General features: G+C 44.4%; 2 protein-coding genes across 2 annotated transcripts in view; one reads left to right on the forward strand and one right to left on the reverse strand.

Annotated features, from left to right (window-relative positions):
• The window catches only part of T265_04518 (hypothetical protein), a gene marked incomplete at both ends in the record, with an annotated part of 70,204 nt that overhangs the window by 35,891 nt on the left and 16,060 nt on the right, over positions 1-18,253 (forward strand). The window contains 7 exons of the mRNA XM_009169273.1: positions 1,308-1,757; positions 4,856-4,974; positions 5,711-5,760; positions 7,956-8,397; positions 9,823-10,104; positions 11,884-12,012; positions 14,047-14,317. Coding sequence (XP_009167537.1) covers positions 1,308-1,757; positions 4,856-4,974; positions 5,711-5,760; positions 7,956-8,397; positions 9,823-10,104; positions 11,884-12,012; positions 14,047-14,317 — 1,743 coding nt within the window. The remainder of the gene's footprint in view (positions 1-1,307; positions 1,758-4,855; positions 4,975-5,710; positions 5,761-7,955; positions 8,398-9,822; positions 10,105-11,883; positions 12,013-14,046; positions 14,318-18,253) is intronic.
• On the reverse strand, positions 6,481-6,861 carry T265_04517 (hypothetical protein; the record flags this gene model as incomplete). The annotated part of the gene is made up of 1 exon (XM_009169272.1): positions 6,481-6,861. One exon carries the CDS (start codon positions 6,859-6,861, stop codon positions 6,481-6,483), a length of 381 nt encoding a protein of 126 aa, XP_009167536.1.

Here is an 18,253-nt window from a genome sequence, read left to right on the forward strand (position 1 = left end):
GCTCTCTAGTTAGCTCTCTTTCAGACAGAACATAACAACACTCAGTTTCATTGAGGGAAATCATATAACGTGGTCACATATTGACTGGCTCCTCGAGTGACGACTTTTCATCATATAACGGGTCACATATTGACTGGCTCCTCGAGTGACGACTTTTCAAATGGAAGTTTTACGTGAAATCATGATTCTTATCTACTTTTTAGTTACTGACAGTGTTCTAAAGGTACCTTGGTTACGGCTGAGTTCAATTCAACAAGCTTCATTTATTTGTCAAACATGCAGCGGTTTATCAACCCTCTGCCGCTGCATATTCGTAAGAATCCCTGATAGTTGCAGGCTTCCCTCCTTTGGTGAAACACATTTTGTCTTCGCCAAACCTCATCACCCTAAGGAATTCGTGGACCCTCCGAGAAATTTTTCCGCCTCCAAGTAACATCTTAGTATTTGGCTTCATTTCTCGGGGTGAGTTGTTTCCCATTGTCGTCGAGTCAGCTGTATCAGAAGGGACATATGTCTTATGGCGGCTAGGTTGAATTGCGGCATCCATGAATCTCTCAAGGCTAGATTGTCTTACTGTGTGTCCGCGTGCTGTACGTATGACTTCTGCTCCGCAACATCGCTTCTACAGTTCCAAATCCTGTAGTTCGTTCGGGGTAGGTGGTCACTTCATCATTTAAGTCGTGTGTGTTATTGATCTGCGCTAGCGCTTTAGCAGCTGATGATGAGGTGTCGGATCCTTCTAGTAGTGAGTGGCTGTTCACACCAGATTAGTTATCAATCATGGTGATTAGTTAAAAAGAAACTCGTCCTCATAATTCTGGGTGTTATTCTTATGCTTTCGATGACTGGCTGCACAATGGTTCTCAGCAGCGTGGACCGTGGAGGTTGGGCGATTTTTTCACGCCTTATGCTCGATCTACGAAGAGGGAAGTATAAATCTACCGTTGCGCAAGAAATAAGGTGACCGGAGCATCTTATCCACATTTTGTGGACTTTCGCTCTTCAGACCGATCACCGCTTGTCGGTTCACGTTTTTATTTTTAGGTCAAATGTAGGATAAGCGTTTATTCTGGCGCTGTTTGATGTTTCGTTCGTGACTACAGCAGTGTTTACAGAAGAACCCCAAAAATGTGTTTATTTCGGATTCTAGTGAGTGCCCCCCCCCACACGAATCTCGTGGCGCACGGGCCATGACTTCGGAGACTAGACGGCTGGCGTCGTGATGTTTGCAGGGATAATTTTGTAATTGAAATTGTTCGTTTGTTTATCCAATTACACTCTGCGCACATTTTTCTCTTGTTTTTCAGCCTCCCTTGATGATTCCACACTTACGTGGTCCGCACATCCTCATATGAACTTTGTTCCTTGCAGTAACCTAGACGCTGAAGCTTCTATTGCAGACCCAGCCAGTAGCTCAGAAACTGCTAGTCATAATCCTCACAAGTCTACCTCCGATTTTTCCAAGCCGTCGAGTGGACCATCAGTGGTTGATGAACTCACCAGCGGAATCCTGTCGTTGTTCGAGCCGAGTTTAGGAAAGCTTGATAAGGCGATCCACGAACTGGAAGTTTCGCAGAAACAGTTGGAACTGCAACTGACGACTTTGGCACAAGGTAGGAAAACGTCCACTGCTGTTCACTACGATTTGCCTTCTGATCGTTTTGCGTCCAATTCCGCTGTGCGACTGAGTCGAACAAATCAAATTCACATATACGCTTACTGTCGATCCGTATGTATGACATTTTTGCATCCTTTTTGTAAGTTCTCGTGAATTTTCAAATGAACACAACTTGAAGGTCTATGCAATAGTGGGAGGAAAGGTCATGTGTTTTTTCACCGGTGGTCTCTTATCTTTCGGAATCGTAGGGCGCTACCAAGGAATGTGGGGTAGTGGCTCTGTATTCGGTGAGACCCTTCTCGACTGAAGAGTTACTGTGCATATCTTTCCGGCTCTATGACCTCTTCCAAACAAAGTTAACTTGGGCCGTTCCTTATGGATCTGCAGGTAGAACTGGGCCATGGTTTTTAAACCACTCCTGGGCTAATAGTTCACCTAGGTTAACTTTTCCTTGGTATTTCTGGGCTGTGGAAGATTCAAAGAAAATCAAAGAGTGTATCGTCCTTTGTCGTACCGAAAAAAGGTTATTATTGGGTATTGATAATGCGTGAGAGATTGATGCTTTTCTTCTGGAGATCCGTTCGTTCCAACAAGCGACGCTTTGCAACTCTCGTCTTGCAACGTGGAACTGTGCACACAAATCGGTTCATATTACAACCACATTAGGATAATTTAAAAACTAAGGTGCTTTCTTCCTGGCTTACTTTTTGGTTGGAATGGTCCGTGATTCCAGTAGTCGGTTATTGCTCACTCACTCACTGCTTCCAGCAGTATGTGTGCGATTCGAATTTTCTCAGTAAACAAATTTTTCCTCCTCAAAACCACGTACGCATCGGCATGTGGATCCTTTTATTCACCAAAAGACTGAATCTGTTCACCGCGTTTCATCTTCACCGACATCCAACAAAGTGTTAGTGGGTGCACATTCTTCGATCAGTCACGTGCTTCCACGTGATCAGCGCTTCCCTCTACTGCCTCCGTGAATAGTCGAGATAGTTTCAGTCAGTTATTCCGGCTGTGTTAACGCAGCAGCAAATATAGGACTTGTTGAAATTTTGTTGAGGATGGCGCGGTTTCCTTTTTGTACATTTCAAACAATTCTAGGTAATGCATTGATTACATTGTACAGATTGGAAACGAATTTAAAATGACTATTCTATTCTGCATGTTCGACATACATGATTCCCATAGTGGCGCATCCAATATATCCAGTTGCCAAGGTTTCGATGTAACCGGTTCCCAAGGTGTGCACCACACACAAATCCGAAAAATGGTCGCGAAAAACTTATAGCATCACGTTTAACTTTTTACAACTTTAATTAGTCGTTATTCCACCGAACAATGGTATTTTGTGTATAGACGTCACATCCTCCAATTTTTCGAGGAGTTGGGAAGGAAAGAATGTCTATGGGAATATATGTCATATACTACTTTGTCTTGGTATGCTCTCTGGATTAGAACGCTTTGATTATAGCTTGTTTCTTGTGTTTCATGTGGATTGCCTGAGGCGACAAGTAATACGGCGCATCCAGGCTACTTTGAACTTATGAAATGGTGTCAGACAAATAGTATTGTATTTGGCCTTCAAGAAAAGGCCACGCCTTACCATGGTGTGGCAACCTTTATACCTCCGTTATCCAAATGAGCCATGTTAGAGGTTGTCTCTGATACTCGCATTCTGTCGTAGCTGGTCGGTTGACGATTGGAGGTCAGACTAACACAGTCCCGTGACCCTCCAGGTTAGGTGTTTGGACGTGCGATGAATTCCCTGCAAGTTGGATCACTCTGTCTGTTGTCCGTGGTTTTTACCCAGTGACCCCCAGGTTAGGTGTTTGGATGTGCGATGAATTCCCTGCAAGTTGGACCACTCTGTCTGTTGTCCGTGGTTTTTACGTCAAAAACTGCAACCATGCAGTCAGACTTTTCGTCGGTTAAAGGCTCTCACCTTCGTTCCTTCTAGGCTTCGGTGCTCACATAGAAGCTTGAACGACTGTGATGTTTTAAATCAAATCAAGTGTCTAGTTCGGGAAACAGTTTTTCACTACGTTATACTTATTAGTTATACGTTATACTTATGTGAGTTAGCTTTCTGCATTTCTGGTGGAGATATAGCCTAGAAACGCTCTTATTTTGGCTGGAACTGGTGGTAACCGCTATTAGTTATCTATTTTCGGAATTCCCCTGGAGTCGGAACTGTGTCATCAAATGTGGTGGGTGCACAATCCTTTTATCCGGTTCTGATTTTGTTTAGGCTAATAGTTTATTTATGCAGAGGCGAAAATTCCTTGTTTATCACTTTCCTTGCGTCTTAACATTTGTTCTAACAGTAGTTTCAAGTCACCTCCAGCTGTCGCGAAACCCCTATGAAATATGTGTGAGCCCGACCGCACACGTCGATAGANATATATATATAGTAACTGAGTTATGACCAGCACCGCCCTAGTTTGTGGCTTAGTTGTTTCCACTGGTAGGCTTGCCAGTATCTCTGCCTCAGACTGCCTTATACTTTTAGCTTTGACAACAAAGACTACTAACATTCAGCGCAAATCATACAGAAAGTAGACCTGACCAACACATCACATTTATTTCGATATTTTTGTCCCATCAAAGGTTAATCATAGAGAGGCCGTGAATCATGTTTGCAACTTTCACAACGTTTCCCATTCCAGAACATGCAGTCTGTGAGACGGAGACCAAAATTATCCATTGGTAAGAAGTAACGCGACCGTCTCGGTGTTCCGTCGAAAGAAGATTTAGTGAAGCCGTCTAGTACAGTACAAATTAATTCTGTTGGTATCATAGGTAACGCGGGTTATCTGTGTTTCGGATCATAGCTCCGTCACTGCCACCATAGTTTCCTGTGAATTGCAAACTGTAGAATGGCACACGAGCTTCTACCTGTTGTCATTTATATGCCCAAGTCGAATGCTGTATTGTGGTCGACCAATAAGGCGTTTGCTCGCCCTAATGCGGTAGCACAACCCAGTTCCCCCATAACCTTGAACAAAAGCGCCACTTTGATTCGTTCACTAACCTGCAAATCTGGGGAATTCCGGAACATACATAAGCGAACAGGGTGATCGTACCAAGATATGCGAATGTCATTCTTGAGAACTGTTTGCCCTTTTTCGTCAACCTAATGTTCATTTTTCTGTCATTTGCTTCTCACTATCCATATTCTCTTTGACTACTTCATAAAGTTGTGGCACATTTTTCGTTCGTTCTCCTATCTTTCAGCTCTCCAGCGAATCGCAGAGCTTCAGCATTCTCCCATCGACTTAGAACCGTATGTTCACAGTCTGAACGCGTACAAACAACGCATTTACAAGGTGCATTCATCACTTCGCCACTCACAGGTAATCGCTTTTAACCATCTTCAAACCTTTTGAAGGCTTCCAAAATTCGGTAATTTAGCAGGTGATGGTATTCCTCGGCGTAATTGCTCTTTTGTGGTTAGAGCTCATCAAAGAGTCTTAGCAGCACTGAGGCCATATTTCTAGACGTTGCGTTTTCTGGGTGCTAAGAGTGGGGCTCCTTCGGCTCTCCTACAAATTTTGTTGCTTCAAATTATGACTGATGCGCTGAGTTTCGCCAGAGACATTTTCGGTAACTTTGGTAGTGCCACGTGGGATAAGAACCTCGTAGAACTTAATTGTCTCCCATTTTGTTTAACTGGTTGATTACTAGCAAAGTTACGACAAGTCAACTAGTGAGCTGTGTAGCAGGTAGTGGGTCGGACATATTGGCTTTCTCGAATGCCACTCACTTTTCGTCATAACATAACCCAGTAAAGGTTATGATCTCCACTCGGGTTTTCAAACACCTAGTTTAGTTCTTCCTAGTGAGCACATAGTCTTCTGTCTGTCGAAGCGTGCCGTTATTTTGAAAAGACCGCTATCATCCTCTCTAGATGACTCAACAGGATTCATGAGAAGTCTCGACAAAAACTCCTCAAGGTTGATCGATGTTAAGTGACAATATCCTGAGTGGTGTGCAAATATTCTCCAGGATATGCTTGTTTCACATCAGATCATCTGAATCCCAGTATGAGAAAATCGGCACCGGACTTAGTGAGCAAACATGAAATTGTAGGCAGTTCTCATGATTTCATCACGAATAGACAGTGCGTGGGTAACCCACAGGTGAGCGTATGCGTGGCATGCGCCGCACGGATGGAATGCTGAGGGATTCATAGTCTTAGAGAATGCCCCTAAGATTTCTGGGAGAGGCGCGATTGTGGAAAGCATTACGTATCTCCCAAACTGCATTAACTCGGATGGTAATCTTACTGATGAAGTCAGTGCCTATTCAAAGCCCAGAATTAGATTAACCTGTCTGTGTCCCCGGTGACTTGAAAAGAGCACATTATTTTGTCCTAAGCTTTATAGTTATCAGACTACAGCGCTTGCTGCTTTGCTTTATGGCTGTGAAGCTTGGTTGCTTCTGCCGAACGATCTGAGTTATCTTTAGGTCTTTTACCATCGGTGTCTCATAACTCTATCGGGAATCGAATGAGACTAACTACGGCGGCTCGTTTGCGAAAACCAAAGCACAGAGTGTAGTCAGTTAATTGTGTAACAGAATTCGGCAATCTCTTGTTAACATCAATAGTCAATAACAACCACCCCCTCCTATTTTTAGCTTTTCAGAGATAAGATGCATTGAGCGTGTTTCAATTCCAAACAAGGTGACATTGGTTTGTTCATGGGCTCAGACCCTTGGGGGCGTTTCGTCGACAATGCTTCCATTGAGAGCTGCTTTGAAGAGATCGTCGATTACAACGTTGAAACTGACGGCGTTTCTGGACATCCCTGGGATACTCCACTGGATATTATTTAGGTCTTGTTTGATTGTATCGGCAACTATAGCCAAAACTCGCACCATATGTCACTTTGAGGATGTTTAAGAATTTGGGATGAGCGCCGTTCATCGAAATGCACTCCAAAAGAGTCAGTCGGATTCATCAACTCGACGGTCAGGCGAATGGTCCTCTGTTGGTGCGTGCCACGAGGCATAATATTTTGTTCAGTCGTGAAGATGTTATGAACGTGATCATTGTGAAAACCAGCTTGTTCTTCCCGCGTTAACAATTCACCTTCTGAAGGTAGCCTGCGAATTGTGACCTTCGCTAGAATTTTCGTATGATCGACACAGACTGCTCTCACAATGGCCGGATCAACCCGAGCGCTGATCTTTCTTGTGAACGAGTTATAAAGGGCCTCGGGCAATACTCGACTACACATCCTTCTGGTTAAATCTCCACCAACTGCATCACCCTCTGTTTTGAATAGTTTGAGTGGTTCATCTTCCTCCCCGAAGGTCTTGCATTTTAGTGCCCTCACTAACCAGGAGCCCAGGAATTAGGGTAAGCTGGATGCTTTCTCTGGGGAATGAGGAGATCGAAAGCTAAACTTAGGCTCAAAATATTTGTTTCACCGGATTCAGTCATTGAATGTTGGTGATAACGGCTGCAACAAAATCATGAGTGGTTTTGCCAACCTGCATACACCGGGGCCTAGTTGAGCAAATAGGCAAAGTAGTCGACGCCTTTTACCTGTATCTGGTCATCTCTCCACCTTGGATTCTTCACCCATCTTAAAGTACTTGAGGTTATGCCCAAGTTTTACCCGTGACTGGTAGTACCTGCCAAAATGGTTTGACGGAAGAGAGTCGGTGGGGATCGACAATTTAGGCCTATGGTCTTGGCTCGCAATATAGACACCTTTCAGTTTACAGAAGGCGATGGGATCAACCTGAGTCCACCCTGGAACCATAAAATGTTGAGTGCCATGTTACTAGGTGTCTATGGTGATGTCGGAAGTTCAAGTTAGCCAAGAACGCTTGGTGGTTGGCGCACTGATTCAACAGTCGCTCACTGTTTTCATTCCTCGCCGTCGGTTATTATGATCACCTAGGTTCCCTTTTGACAATAATATCAGGGCAGTTCCCCTAAAGACGCTCTTCATTTTGACACTTCCCAACAATGGTTTGGCTGATTTGTCTGTACGGTAATTATCCAAACTTCACTAGAGTGTAATAAGGAGAGCTGTCGCGGTCCTGTTTGCAATGCAACTCATCTGTGTCAGCTCTGCTTTTCTTCCGGGCTGAATGATTTATCTTAGATGTACCTGATTTCTGTGAGAATGCTCATGCATTACAACTCTCGGTTGAATGTTTCTGTTCTCTGTGATATCATTCATTATTTTCATTACTATCGCTTGCGTTTTACCATTTCATGATATGTACGCCTGATGACTGATTGTAGCCTTCATGTTCAACCCAACAGGACCGTGTTAATTCTCTGAAGCAGACGTTTGCCAAAGTAATTCCTTCCTAGAATTTCCCCCGAAGAAATGACCAAGGCTGTTGTTGAATATCTTAGAGGTCTGGATGTTTCTGGTGTATCGTTTGGCTACGGCGAACCAAGCCGTACCGATGGTCGTCGGCCACGCAAAGATCGTGTTGCGGATGATGCCTCCGTTGATGATCATGATGTGCAACCATTTCGACCGTCAACCGATGTGTTAGCTAGCATGTGTCGTCTGCAATGGTTGAAGCTTCGGGATGTCGGTCTTCGTGATGGTCGTCTTCCCCCGGAACTGTCCAGGTTAACAAAGCTGGAAAATCTTTCACTGGCTCGGAACTCTCTGACTCGATTATCCTCCCTCAAAGGTTGGCCCACGACACTCCCTGCCCTAAGGTCCTTAGTCTGCCGAAATAACGAGCTAACTGACGGGGATGCAATCCCTTCAGAAATATTCGAATGTCCACATTTGCAGGTTGGTACTTTGTGTGGTTCCTTACATGCTCTACCTTCCGCTTGCACTTGGCACTACTTTAGGAGGTGTTTATGTCAACTTCTCTTGTTTTCATGCGCCACTCGTTCGTTGACTCTACCTTTCCGCTTCCGCATCGCTTTGTATTTGATGCCTTTGGAACGACAAGTTTGACAACGAATTAGTTTAACAGACATTTTTTCTCCTGATCAAAGTCTGTATGCACCCTTATGACCACCTAGCAACTATGGTCGCGCTGTATTTCAATCACTCTAAGAGGACTGATGGTGAGGGGTGCGGCGTGTTTTCTTTGACGCTGTTGAAAGTGAAGTACTCAGTGATATCCCTTCCCACAACCGAGCGGAAAATAGCGATTGTTTCTCATCGGCTTGTGTTCTTTTGTAAAGGTGGATTATTGTGTCTGTGTGTTTCAAAGGTAATTACTCAATCATGAAATCACGTAGCTATTCTCTGATCCCCTTACTCGACTTTCCCTCCGAGTACTGGTTTGACTGCCTCGTTCGGTGCGAGAAACCTCCATAGCAAGACGCAGTCATTTTTCGTGTGCGTATTTGCATAATCTGGTTTGCTTCTATTAAACCTACGGTAAAGGCGTTTTCCGATGGGACCGGTCGTACCGGGGAGATGTGAGCTGGAACTCCTCCGCAATTGATTATATCCGAGAAACCATGTAGCTGGTAGTTTTGAGGGAGAAGTAGGACAAGGTTGCTCTCGGTATCAGAAATTTGGCGACCTATTCCGGAAATTCCACCAGATCCAAAAAAACGTCGCAATTTGTTGGAGGTCGCTGCAGAGGGATTTTACGGCAGCAACGTCGACGAATTTTCAGCAACCTTATGAGTAGTGCATTGCAAACGTTGTACTAGGTTTTTCTCCTACATTTGCTCCCACAGTCACCTTCCAACGTTCCCAGTACGACTTATTCTGGTGCTGTTAGTTTCTCCCGGTTTGATGGTTATCTGATAGGCGGAACCGTTCCACTGATATAAGTTCCTGTTACTACATCAGCGTGGTAGTTTGGACGGTACTTTTTATGGGCTGGAACCGAAAGTGAACCAAACTTCTTTAGCGTCACGTGGTTTGGTACTCACTTGCTGTTCAGATGATGATTGCTGATGTTTCACTTGAACTTGGTAGACATTGGGAAGATTCAGATATTTCCCTCATGGATTTTATCCTGATGTAGTTTCGTTTTTCCTTGGGTTACGTCTGTTCTATAACCAGTTGGCATCCCAATTGATGTGGAGTGAACAAGCTGATTTTCGAACCATACTTGCCTGTTTGTCATCCAACTAATTCGGTTGCTCGTTTGTCAAGTCAATTATCAGTGCCTCTGCTTCCTTAGCCCTTCTCATCTTCCACTATTTTGACAATCGCTAGACGATCGTACTTTCATTTCTGTTTTAGGTTGTTGATTTTAGTCGAAACAACCTAACCAATGTCCCGAAGGGTATTGAGAAAGCCAAAGGCCTCTTGGTCCTTAACCTGAGCTCTAACAGAATCACGTCCATCTCCTCCGACGTGTTTGTCCAGTGTACCGATCTGATGCTGCTTGATCTGTCAGATAATCGGTTGGAAAGTCTTCCGGCTCAATTACGTAGATGCAATGCGCTACAGCAATTGATTCTCAGCGATAATCCGCTACGTCACGCACAGCTCCGATCCTTAGCTGCGCTGAAACAGTTGGAGGTAAGTTTCTGAAAACGTCTCTGGTATAAATGTCCCTCCCTCTGTTGAATAAACCGTGGCCTCCTGTATTCAGCTGGAAATTCTAACGACTCTTTTGTTGCCACCTGTGGGTATGCAACATGTGAAATCGTCCTTGACCTCTCGTGTTACCTACTGGCATATTTTAAACCCCATTCTGAACTTTATTGGAGAAAATGGGCAGCTGCAACAATATTTAGACAGCAGATTCTTTTCCAGTGCATGTTGGAGCCATCCTGACGAGATGAACCTCGCCTGTCTAAACTAGTTTGCTTTCAAATGGCTAATATTCTGACTTGTGTATTGTCTGCATCCATCTTGCCTAATAGTTGTTTAGCCGATATCATTAATGGTTCGACGTTGTTAATCAGGGCTGTTAACCCCTGGTCAGCCCCAGAGCTGAATTGTTAATTATGCAAAACAATGCAACCTTGTGGTCACCCGACCAAGAGCTGTCACTTTGATGCGGAATTTAAGCTTTAGTGTTGCGGAGATCCTGTGGGTTGTACTGGCGGATACAACCATGCCTGTAGCGCTAAAACGAAACAGAGAACCTTCGTACGATGAGTGGTGGTATCACGAAAGCATGTGGAGGCGAAATCAGTCAGGTATTCCCTTCAGGTACTTGGGTTTCCCGTATTTATGGAAGCCACATTGCCACCTTCTCTTGAGGGAGGGACGGGTTGGCAAAGGCGGGCCCTAAACTTGGCTCACTTTATTCGGCCAACGGTCTTGTTCTCCGGAGCCTTATTCAGTGTGGTTTAAATACTTCGTTCTAGTGCTGTTAAAATAACCTGTTGTGCGCGGCAGCATGAGGAGCCCGACGGTTAGGTATCCTCGGATCGGGTCGGCTTATCGTAGTCAAATAGATTAGATGATTGAATTACCTGCTGCCTTCAGAACCCCTCCCCAAAGTAATCACAAACACCGCATCGTGGTACTTTATACCCTATGACTGATATCAGAAGAAGGCCCTTCTCCAACACGATCACATATCTCTTCCTTCTTGGTCATACTTCTGAGTGGAACCCTCAAATCAACTCGTCTCCTCCACATGTATCTCCACTGCGCTCTGCTTATTCAAGACGTTCAACAAGCGCTTTACCAATCCGCAGTCCAGTTTTGCTGGATTGGACATTTTTTTAGATATTCAGCTAGTGTCACTTTCTAACACGAGCCACTGCGAATTTCCAGGTTAAACACTTACATCATATAAATTGGCGCCAACCGAAGACGAGTTCGCTGTGAGCCCATTGGACCACTGGACCATTAGTTACCGGCAGGGCGTGCCATGAGAAGCCAGGTAACAACTTCCTGAATATGCGTAAACTCCGTAACCAGCAAACTCACTCGCGTTGCAAACTGACATCTCGCAGACCAGACATCAATGATTGACATGGCAGTACAGTCACGTATCCAAAGTTGTTCGCGTACTCAAGCTATTTCGCTCAATACACAGTTTTGTGCTCCGCGTTCCCATGCACATATTAAAAATCTTCCGTAGCAAGGCTCATTTCACAACCCAATGATGCTAGCAGTCACCCCCAATGCCTGATTCCATCCATATTCTCAAAACAGTCGGTGTATATACCCGTGTTATTCTAATCGGTATGCAGTTTGAAGCTGCTAACAATGATGATGTGCCCCCTTCATTCAATCATTTTCCGTTCATGTTTCATGGAGTTAGAATAACAGTCTAGAAAGCCCCCAGCACCAATGGACGGTTATCTCCCATCACCATATTTTGTTTCTGTGCAACAGGTACTGCACTTGGCTGGGACCGAGAGACGCCTGGACAATATTCCCGGGGAACTGGACAAGGTAGAAAAACTGAAAGAATTGAACCTGTCCAACAATATGTTAACCAGAATCCCGGAACCAGTTTTATCCGTAAGTTCATCTGCGTCTGCGTTCGGTGATAAAAGCCCGTCTTGATCTTGTCACGGCGGTGAGATTGTAAGTAAGGTGAAGATCAAAGCGCATACATCCAGTATCTCAGCCCCGTACGCATTACTATACACTATTACATATACACATAACACAGAAATATCAATATCAATGTCCTTCACACAAAGGATGGTCGCCGTCTACGGCACCTTCACTGCTAGAGCACTCATTCGGCTGATGATGTCTTGCGGATTCCTTTCCTATCATCGATATCTCTTTGTTTGTCTTACATGCACTGTTCGCACACCTAATCGTCGAGAATGTCATCAGTGGGGGCTTTGAAGTTCTCTAGTTTCGTGCATATTGAGTATAGTGCTTTGCGTTACATTTGCTTGCCTCATTCGAGCCACTGCCTGAAACTTTTTACCTCTCCGCAAGCGTTTGAACATGGTCTCTCAAAAAATACATGGACTGTAAATTGTGAATATTTCTGACCGGATGTTGGCTATCTCTTAGCTAAGTACGTATCTCAATATCATTTTTGTACTTGCCATTGAAAGTAAAGTGTAAATGGTTGGGGTAAAGTAAATGTCATAATAAAGTCACATGTAGATGGCAGTCAGCGTTGGTAAGAATCACAAAAGGATCTTGATAGAACCGCCTAGAATATGTCCATTTCGTTTTGTCACACTGGTCAATTTAGTGTTTCTTCGCCACTTGGGTGCTCTACTTGTGAATAGTGGTTAGAGAATAACAAAATTCAGTTTTACTTTCCTCGGACTAGAGAGGTATCACACAGAAGTTGCCAGTTTGAAGATGTTGCGAAGCGCAAAGGATCGCATTTCATCGCGTGTTCTTGAAGATTTTTTGTATTGAATGCTTCACGACTGCCGACACAACCCTGTTTATTCGGTCATGACGATGATTATGTTCAGTTCCGTGATGGTTGCGTTGGCCGCAGACGTGTACTCGAGGGAGATAAAAGAGTTAGTGCAGAATCATCTCTATCGGTTCTCGTCTGCTAGCACTGTTTTTTCAACATGTGCACAGGGTTGATCTAGTTCAACTGTGTTTTTTCATGGTGATCGCGTAAAAAATTTAAGACAGGATGAAACGTCGATGGAACAAACAGAGTGGGCTTACTAGTGTAACGGTGATACTACTGATGAGAAGGCACGCGAGTAGTATGTGTTCGTGGCCTGATGTGGAGTCCATAGGTCAAGTGAACAAAGTGACGTCGTATGTGGCGAGGTCAGTCCACGCCGCATCGCATGTAGGGAGGCACACTTTCGCCGGCATGACCCGAGTACGTGAAATTTTACGGGTGTCGCTATGAAGGTTTTTTACTTTGTCAGCTCTTCATAACTTTTAATTTGGCTATTCATTATAGTATCGACGGATCTGTCGTGGATAGTTGTGAACGAACGGGTTGTTGCCGTTATTTTAGATATCTCGACGTGTCGATGTCTTGGGCCTTTATATGTGTTTAGCTCGGAGAGAGTTTGTTTCTCACACATTTTCAACTTGTGCGACCTTGTAATAATACAACAGGAACATGGATAAGACCCACCCAGTGTAGTAGTGTGTTGCAGTACCATCTCAACACGGGCTTCTGATCAATAAAAGTAGTACAATTACAAGGGACCCTTTCTTGGCACGACTCACTACTCATAATGTCACTGAAAACTCGTCGAAAGCATGCTGCGGGTCTTGGTCTCTTTTTGGCTCATGCGTTTAGGCAAAGTCTCCGGATTCCTGCCTGACTTATATTTAGTCTCTTGTTAACGCCACCGTAATTTTTAAATGAGCACGATTAGCCAGTTACTGAGGCTGAGGTTTTTAAGTGATTCGAACATCAGATAGACTGGACCAAGATTTATTTCCCCAGTGATCGATGTCTTCATATCTGAGGCTTACTTCAACCCTGAATCACTTAAATTCTCCCATTGGGGACGGAGGTTCCTCCTCCGATCCAACTTCTTACTTATTCGTTTAATTCTCCTTGTGCGTCATTCGCTTATGAACATACACATTCAGTTACGGACACTGCGAAAACTCAACCTGGAGAAAAATGAGATCACTGATTTGTCTCAAGTGACGGACAACTGGCCCAAGCTAGAGTACCTCAACCTGGGTTACAACCAACTGGCCCAATTACCTGCCGGTCTGACGCGGCTAACCAGCCTGCGGCGATTGTACATCAACAACAATCAACTCACCTTCACTGGTATTCCGTCAGGGATAGGAAAGCTAAGCGACTTGGAAATATTTGATGCTTCCTACAATGAGTTGGAAAATATCCCAGAAAGTGAGTCGTCTTGTTTTGTCCTGAAGCATGCATGCTTTCACCTCAGAGCAGATGGTATATTTTATGAACCCCTTTATTCGTATCTGACCAGTACAGTTTTGTTGACATTGTGATCAGTGTTTGATTCTTAGGGTAGTTGTTGGGTTTAGTTTTAAGATGCGCCATTGATCAGGTACCCTAGCCGTTTTTGACCTATCGTTCTTCTGTGTGTTGTTAGGATTGGTGCGTCAGTAGTCCAGTTCACTTGGTTGCTGCAATTTTCTATCATGTCCTGCCATTTTGCTGCGAACTCACTGAGACATATCCTAGCAGCCATATACATTCACTCACGAATTTTATTATACCAGATACAGCCCCTGCATTGAGATGTTGGTTTTCGGATCAAGCAGCAATTAATCCGGATATGAACTTCATAGGAACCTCACGGGACAAAATATATTTAGAAAATGTTGAGGTTTTGAGGCGAGGAATACGGTCCACACCACAGAGACTGATAGCCGATGCGGTGGAAATTGCCAAGCATCCCAGTGCTCATAGAATAGAAGGTGTAGAACTGGTTGGTGTGTGGAGAACGGTTTCGGATCGGTCGAGCTGATACCTAATGAGTAGTGCATTACGTCTGTACATGTATCGTGTTTCTTCAATATCGCAGCGACTGGAACCTGAGACGGCCTGGTGCAGCACATTCAGTTGCCTGGAAACATCACAAACGAGATATTCAGCTGGGTTTCAGGTGAGTCTCTCGGAAAACCAAATTAGTTTGCAAATGAGTGCATTTCGCTAAGTTGAAACTCCTCCAACGCATCAACGCAAGATCTAGGCGACCACACTAACTGACAACAGTCGTTAAGTGACACTCATCACTGATCTAGTACGCTAACCTGAAGACGTCTTACTGAGTGCTTTTCTGTCTACCTTATGACCTCGCCATCCTAGTCATCTAAATTCCACTTGACCTTACCCCCCCTCTAACCCTATTGTCACAGCACTCAACCCCACAAAGACCAATGAAATCTATCAGTGGCAACCACGGCGAATCATCAATGGAAGCAACCTGAAGTGGAAGATTAAGGAACCAAATCCGACCAGAATTACACTGAAACTCCCCCCTAATTCACCAGCGCAAGATTTTGACTGATACTGAACACTGATCTAGTGCGCTAATATGAAGAAGTCTTACTGATTGGTCCACCTCCTGCCTTAAAACTTCGCTAACTTGCTGACCTGTTCAGTTGGCCTAATGAAGCCTTTGTGTCAAAAGCGAAACGATGTCCAAGTAAAAACTACCAATTGTTTATCAAGCCCTTCTGAAAAGAACGCAATGTTCCCTACTTCCGTGGTGTATTACCTGCGCGGCAGTGCACTGTTCTTAGCTCGGTTGATGGTCATCGTGAACTATCAACAAGTGTTTGCTACAGTGCATTGTAACTCAGTAGTTCTCATACGCATTTCTTGTATATCAGATTCTCTGAGGACACTGGAACTCTGCGTCCATCTTATATTTGCGATGCGCTACCTGGATCAGGGAGTTGGGGTTTTCAACATCATAACCGGTCTCTTTCTCCTCAAGAGGGATGTAGACACTTGGCATCCTGCTCATGTTGAACCTGAACAATAGCGAAGCATTCCCTGGTTGATTCTTCTCGCTTGTGTGACCACCAACGGGTGTCGGTGACCACATACGTAATGTATGGAATGCTCAAGTCGATAGGTAGTGTGTTATGCACGTCCACACGCGTCTGAATCAGTATTTGTCTGGGGCTTTTCGGGATTGAACGCCCACTTATATCCACAAATCCAACGTCTTGTCCCCTACTGTCCATATTTTTTACTCCATTCTGGACAAGCACTCAGTTACACGTTTACGAATCCACATATATCCACTGATTGGCCACCTATTCTTCAGAAAATTTCCTTCAGAAATAATAATCCAGTTCAAAATCCCGCAGGCCGATTGTTTTGTTTCGAAGACCACTTGTCTCAATGCGCACAGTTGAACCCGCTAGTTTATTAATTGAAAATTCCACACAGTGGAATCAATGGATGAGCTATATTTTCATGACCTGTCCCATGTACGCATCTAATCGGAAGTCATGGGATTCCCATCCTCTATCCAACGTTTTCTTATGTTTTTTCGTAAATTTCGCAATTTAACTTTGGTTTTCTGTGCAAAATTCACTTCATGGCGCTTTTTAAATTCGATCGCTTGTGTGCGAAAAATAGATGCTGATTTGTGTTTGCATCTCTGTGTAGATCCCCGCCTACAGACTACTGTTCGATTATCTAGAGCTTCACGCCAGCTCAAATGCTTTGTGCCACGTGTTAGACAATTTTCTAACTTGGTTTTTCAGCAAAGTCTTACAGAGGCCCTTTGCGTTTTGTTTGAGCCTGCGCTATCTCAATCAGATGTAGTCTGCAGCGTCTTCGTACTGCGTCCGTTCCGTTCTGCTGCCAGAGTTGTAGGGTTCATCACTGTCCGCTCTGTATTACATTGTTCACTTTAGCAATGACACACTAGTCAAACCACGTGTATGATCCAATGCCTAATGGCGTGTCCGAGATAAACTGTTTTTGTAATCAACCTATAAATGGTCAGGTTTTATGCACTATATGTCATCATTGCTTGCAATTGCATATCCTTCATTAGACCTCAAGCCATGTCGGATTTCGGTCTCCACTCGTGCATTACCCCAACATCATCATCATCATCAGAGATACCAAAATCAGTGTTGACACTGGCATTACCCCACATCATCATCAACAAAAAAAATACCAAAATCAGTGTTGACACTGAAGCTTCACCGCTGGGCAATCACAAAGCCCACCTAATTATATTCGAAGGCTTAGGTTGAAAAGAAGAGAAACGAGTTGATGAGAGAAGGGGCCCGCTGCCGACCTGTCACAAGCATTCTGCGATGTGTACACCTCCAAACGTTCCGTCAAACTAGGGAAAACTCTATCAGACCCGAAAGAAACTGACAGCTCGAACTTCACTGATGTCGATCAGCCGTTGTTTCTAGCATTGTCTCTATCCCGGTGCAGGTGGAGCCGTTCTGAGAGAGGGACGGAAAGCAACACCAGTATCCGTAGACTCCGCTTCGGCATTCGTGCCACATGGCCGAGCCACCGCAGTTGGTAGTGCTGGAAGTTCTCTGTAATTTAAGTACCTGCTGCGAAACCAAGTACCAGTCTTCTGATTACCCCGTCAGGAATTCACTGATGCCATCTGATACAAGCAACCCTTCTCAGACGTCTCACCATCTGTCCACAGGAACTATGTCTTGCAATCATACAACAATGCAGCCCTTACTCTAGCCTTGTACACGGATCCTTGAGACGCACCCATGTACCGTTTTGACGCCACATGTGACGCAAATTGGCACATGTGGTTTAGATATGGGGGATTCGTGCACTGTCTTCATCAGCCACACTTCCGTCAGACTTATTGAAATTACAGAGAAATTTCAAATTGCTTAGATGTTCCCGTTGTCTGAATTAAAACACGTGATGAACATTAGTGTTTTCGGGATCTCGTCACACCACCAAGTTTAGCTCAATGGGTCACACAGGGGCATAAACCGTCACACCACGGTGAGGCTCAGCATCTTCGAGACAGATGAGTCTCTTCGTGGTGCTTGATACACTAGACTTACCATGTTTGAACAGAGAAGCAAGGACATCCTCAGATGTCATTGATATCACCCGGATGCCGTATCATCTCAGGACACCCTGGTTCTATGATACCATTCAGTGCACGGAAGTTTGCCCTATGTACGCTGGTGACTGAACGTATTCATGTAACCATTTGTATACTTTACCTCGGGCTAATGCAAGACGCAAGCTAGTAGGCATCGTTGGGTTGGGTTTGCATCCACAGTCTTTTTTGGTCGCAGCCTACATTCATCTAACGATTTCAAAAAAAAATTTGGCACATCC

The sequence above is a fragment of the Opisthorchis viverrini genome (assembly GCF_000715545.1).
Source record: "Opisthorchis viverrini unplaced genomic scaffold opera_v5_74, whole genome shotgun sequence".
NCBI classification, from domain to species: domain Eukaryota; kingdom Metazoa; phylum Platyhelminthes; class Trematoda; order Opisthorchiida; family Opisthorchiidae; genus Opisthorchis; species Opisthorchis viverrini.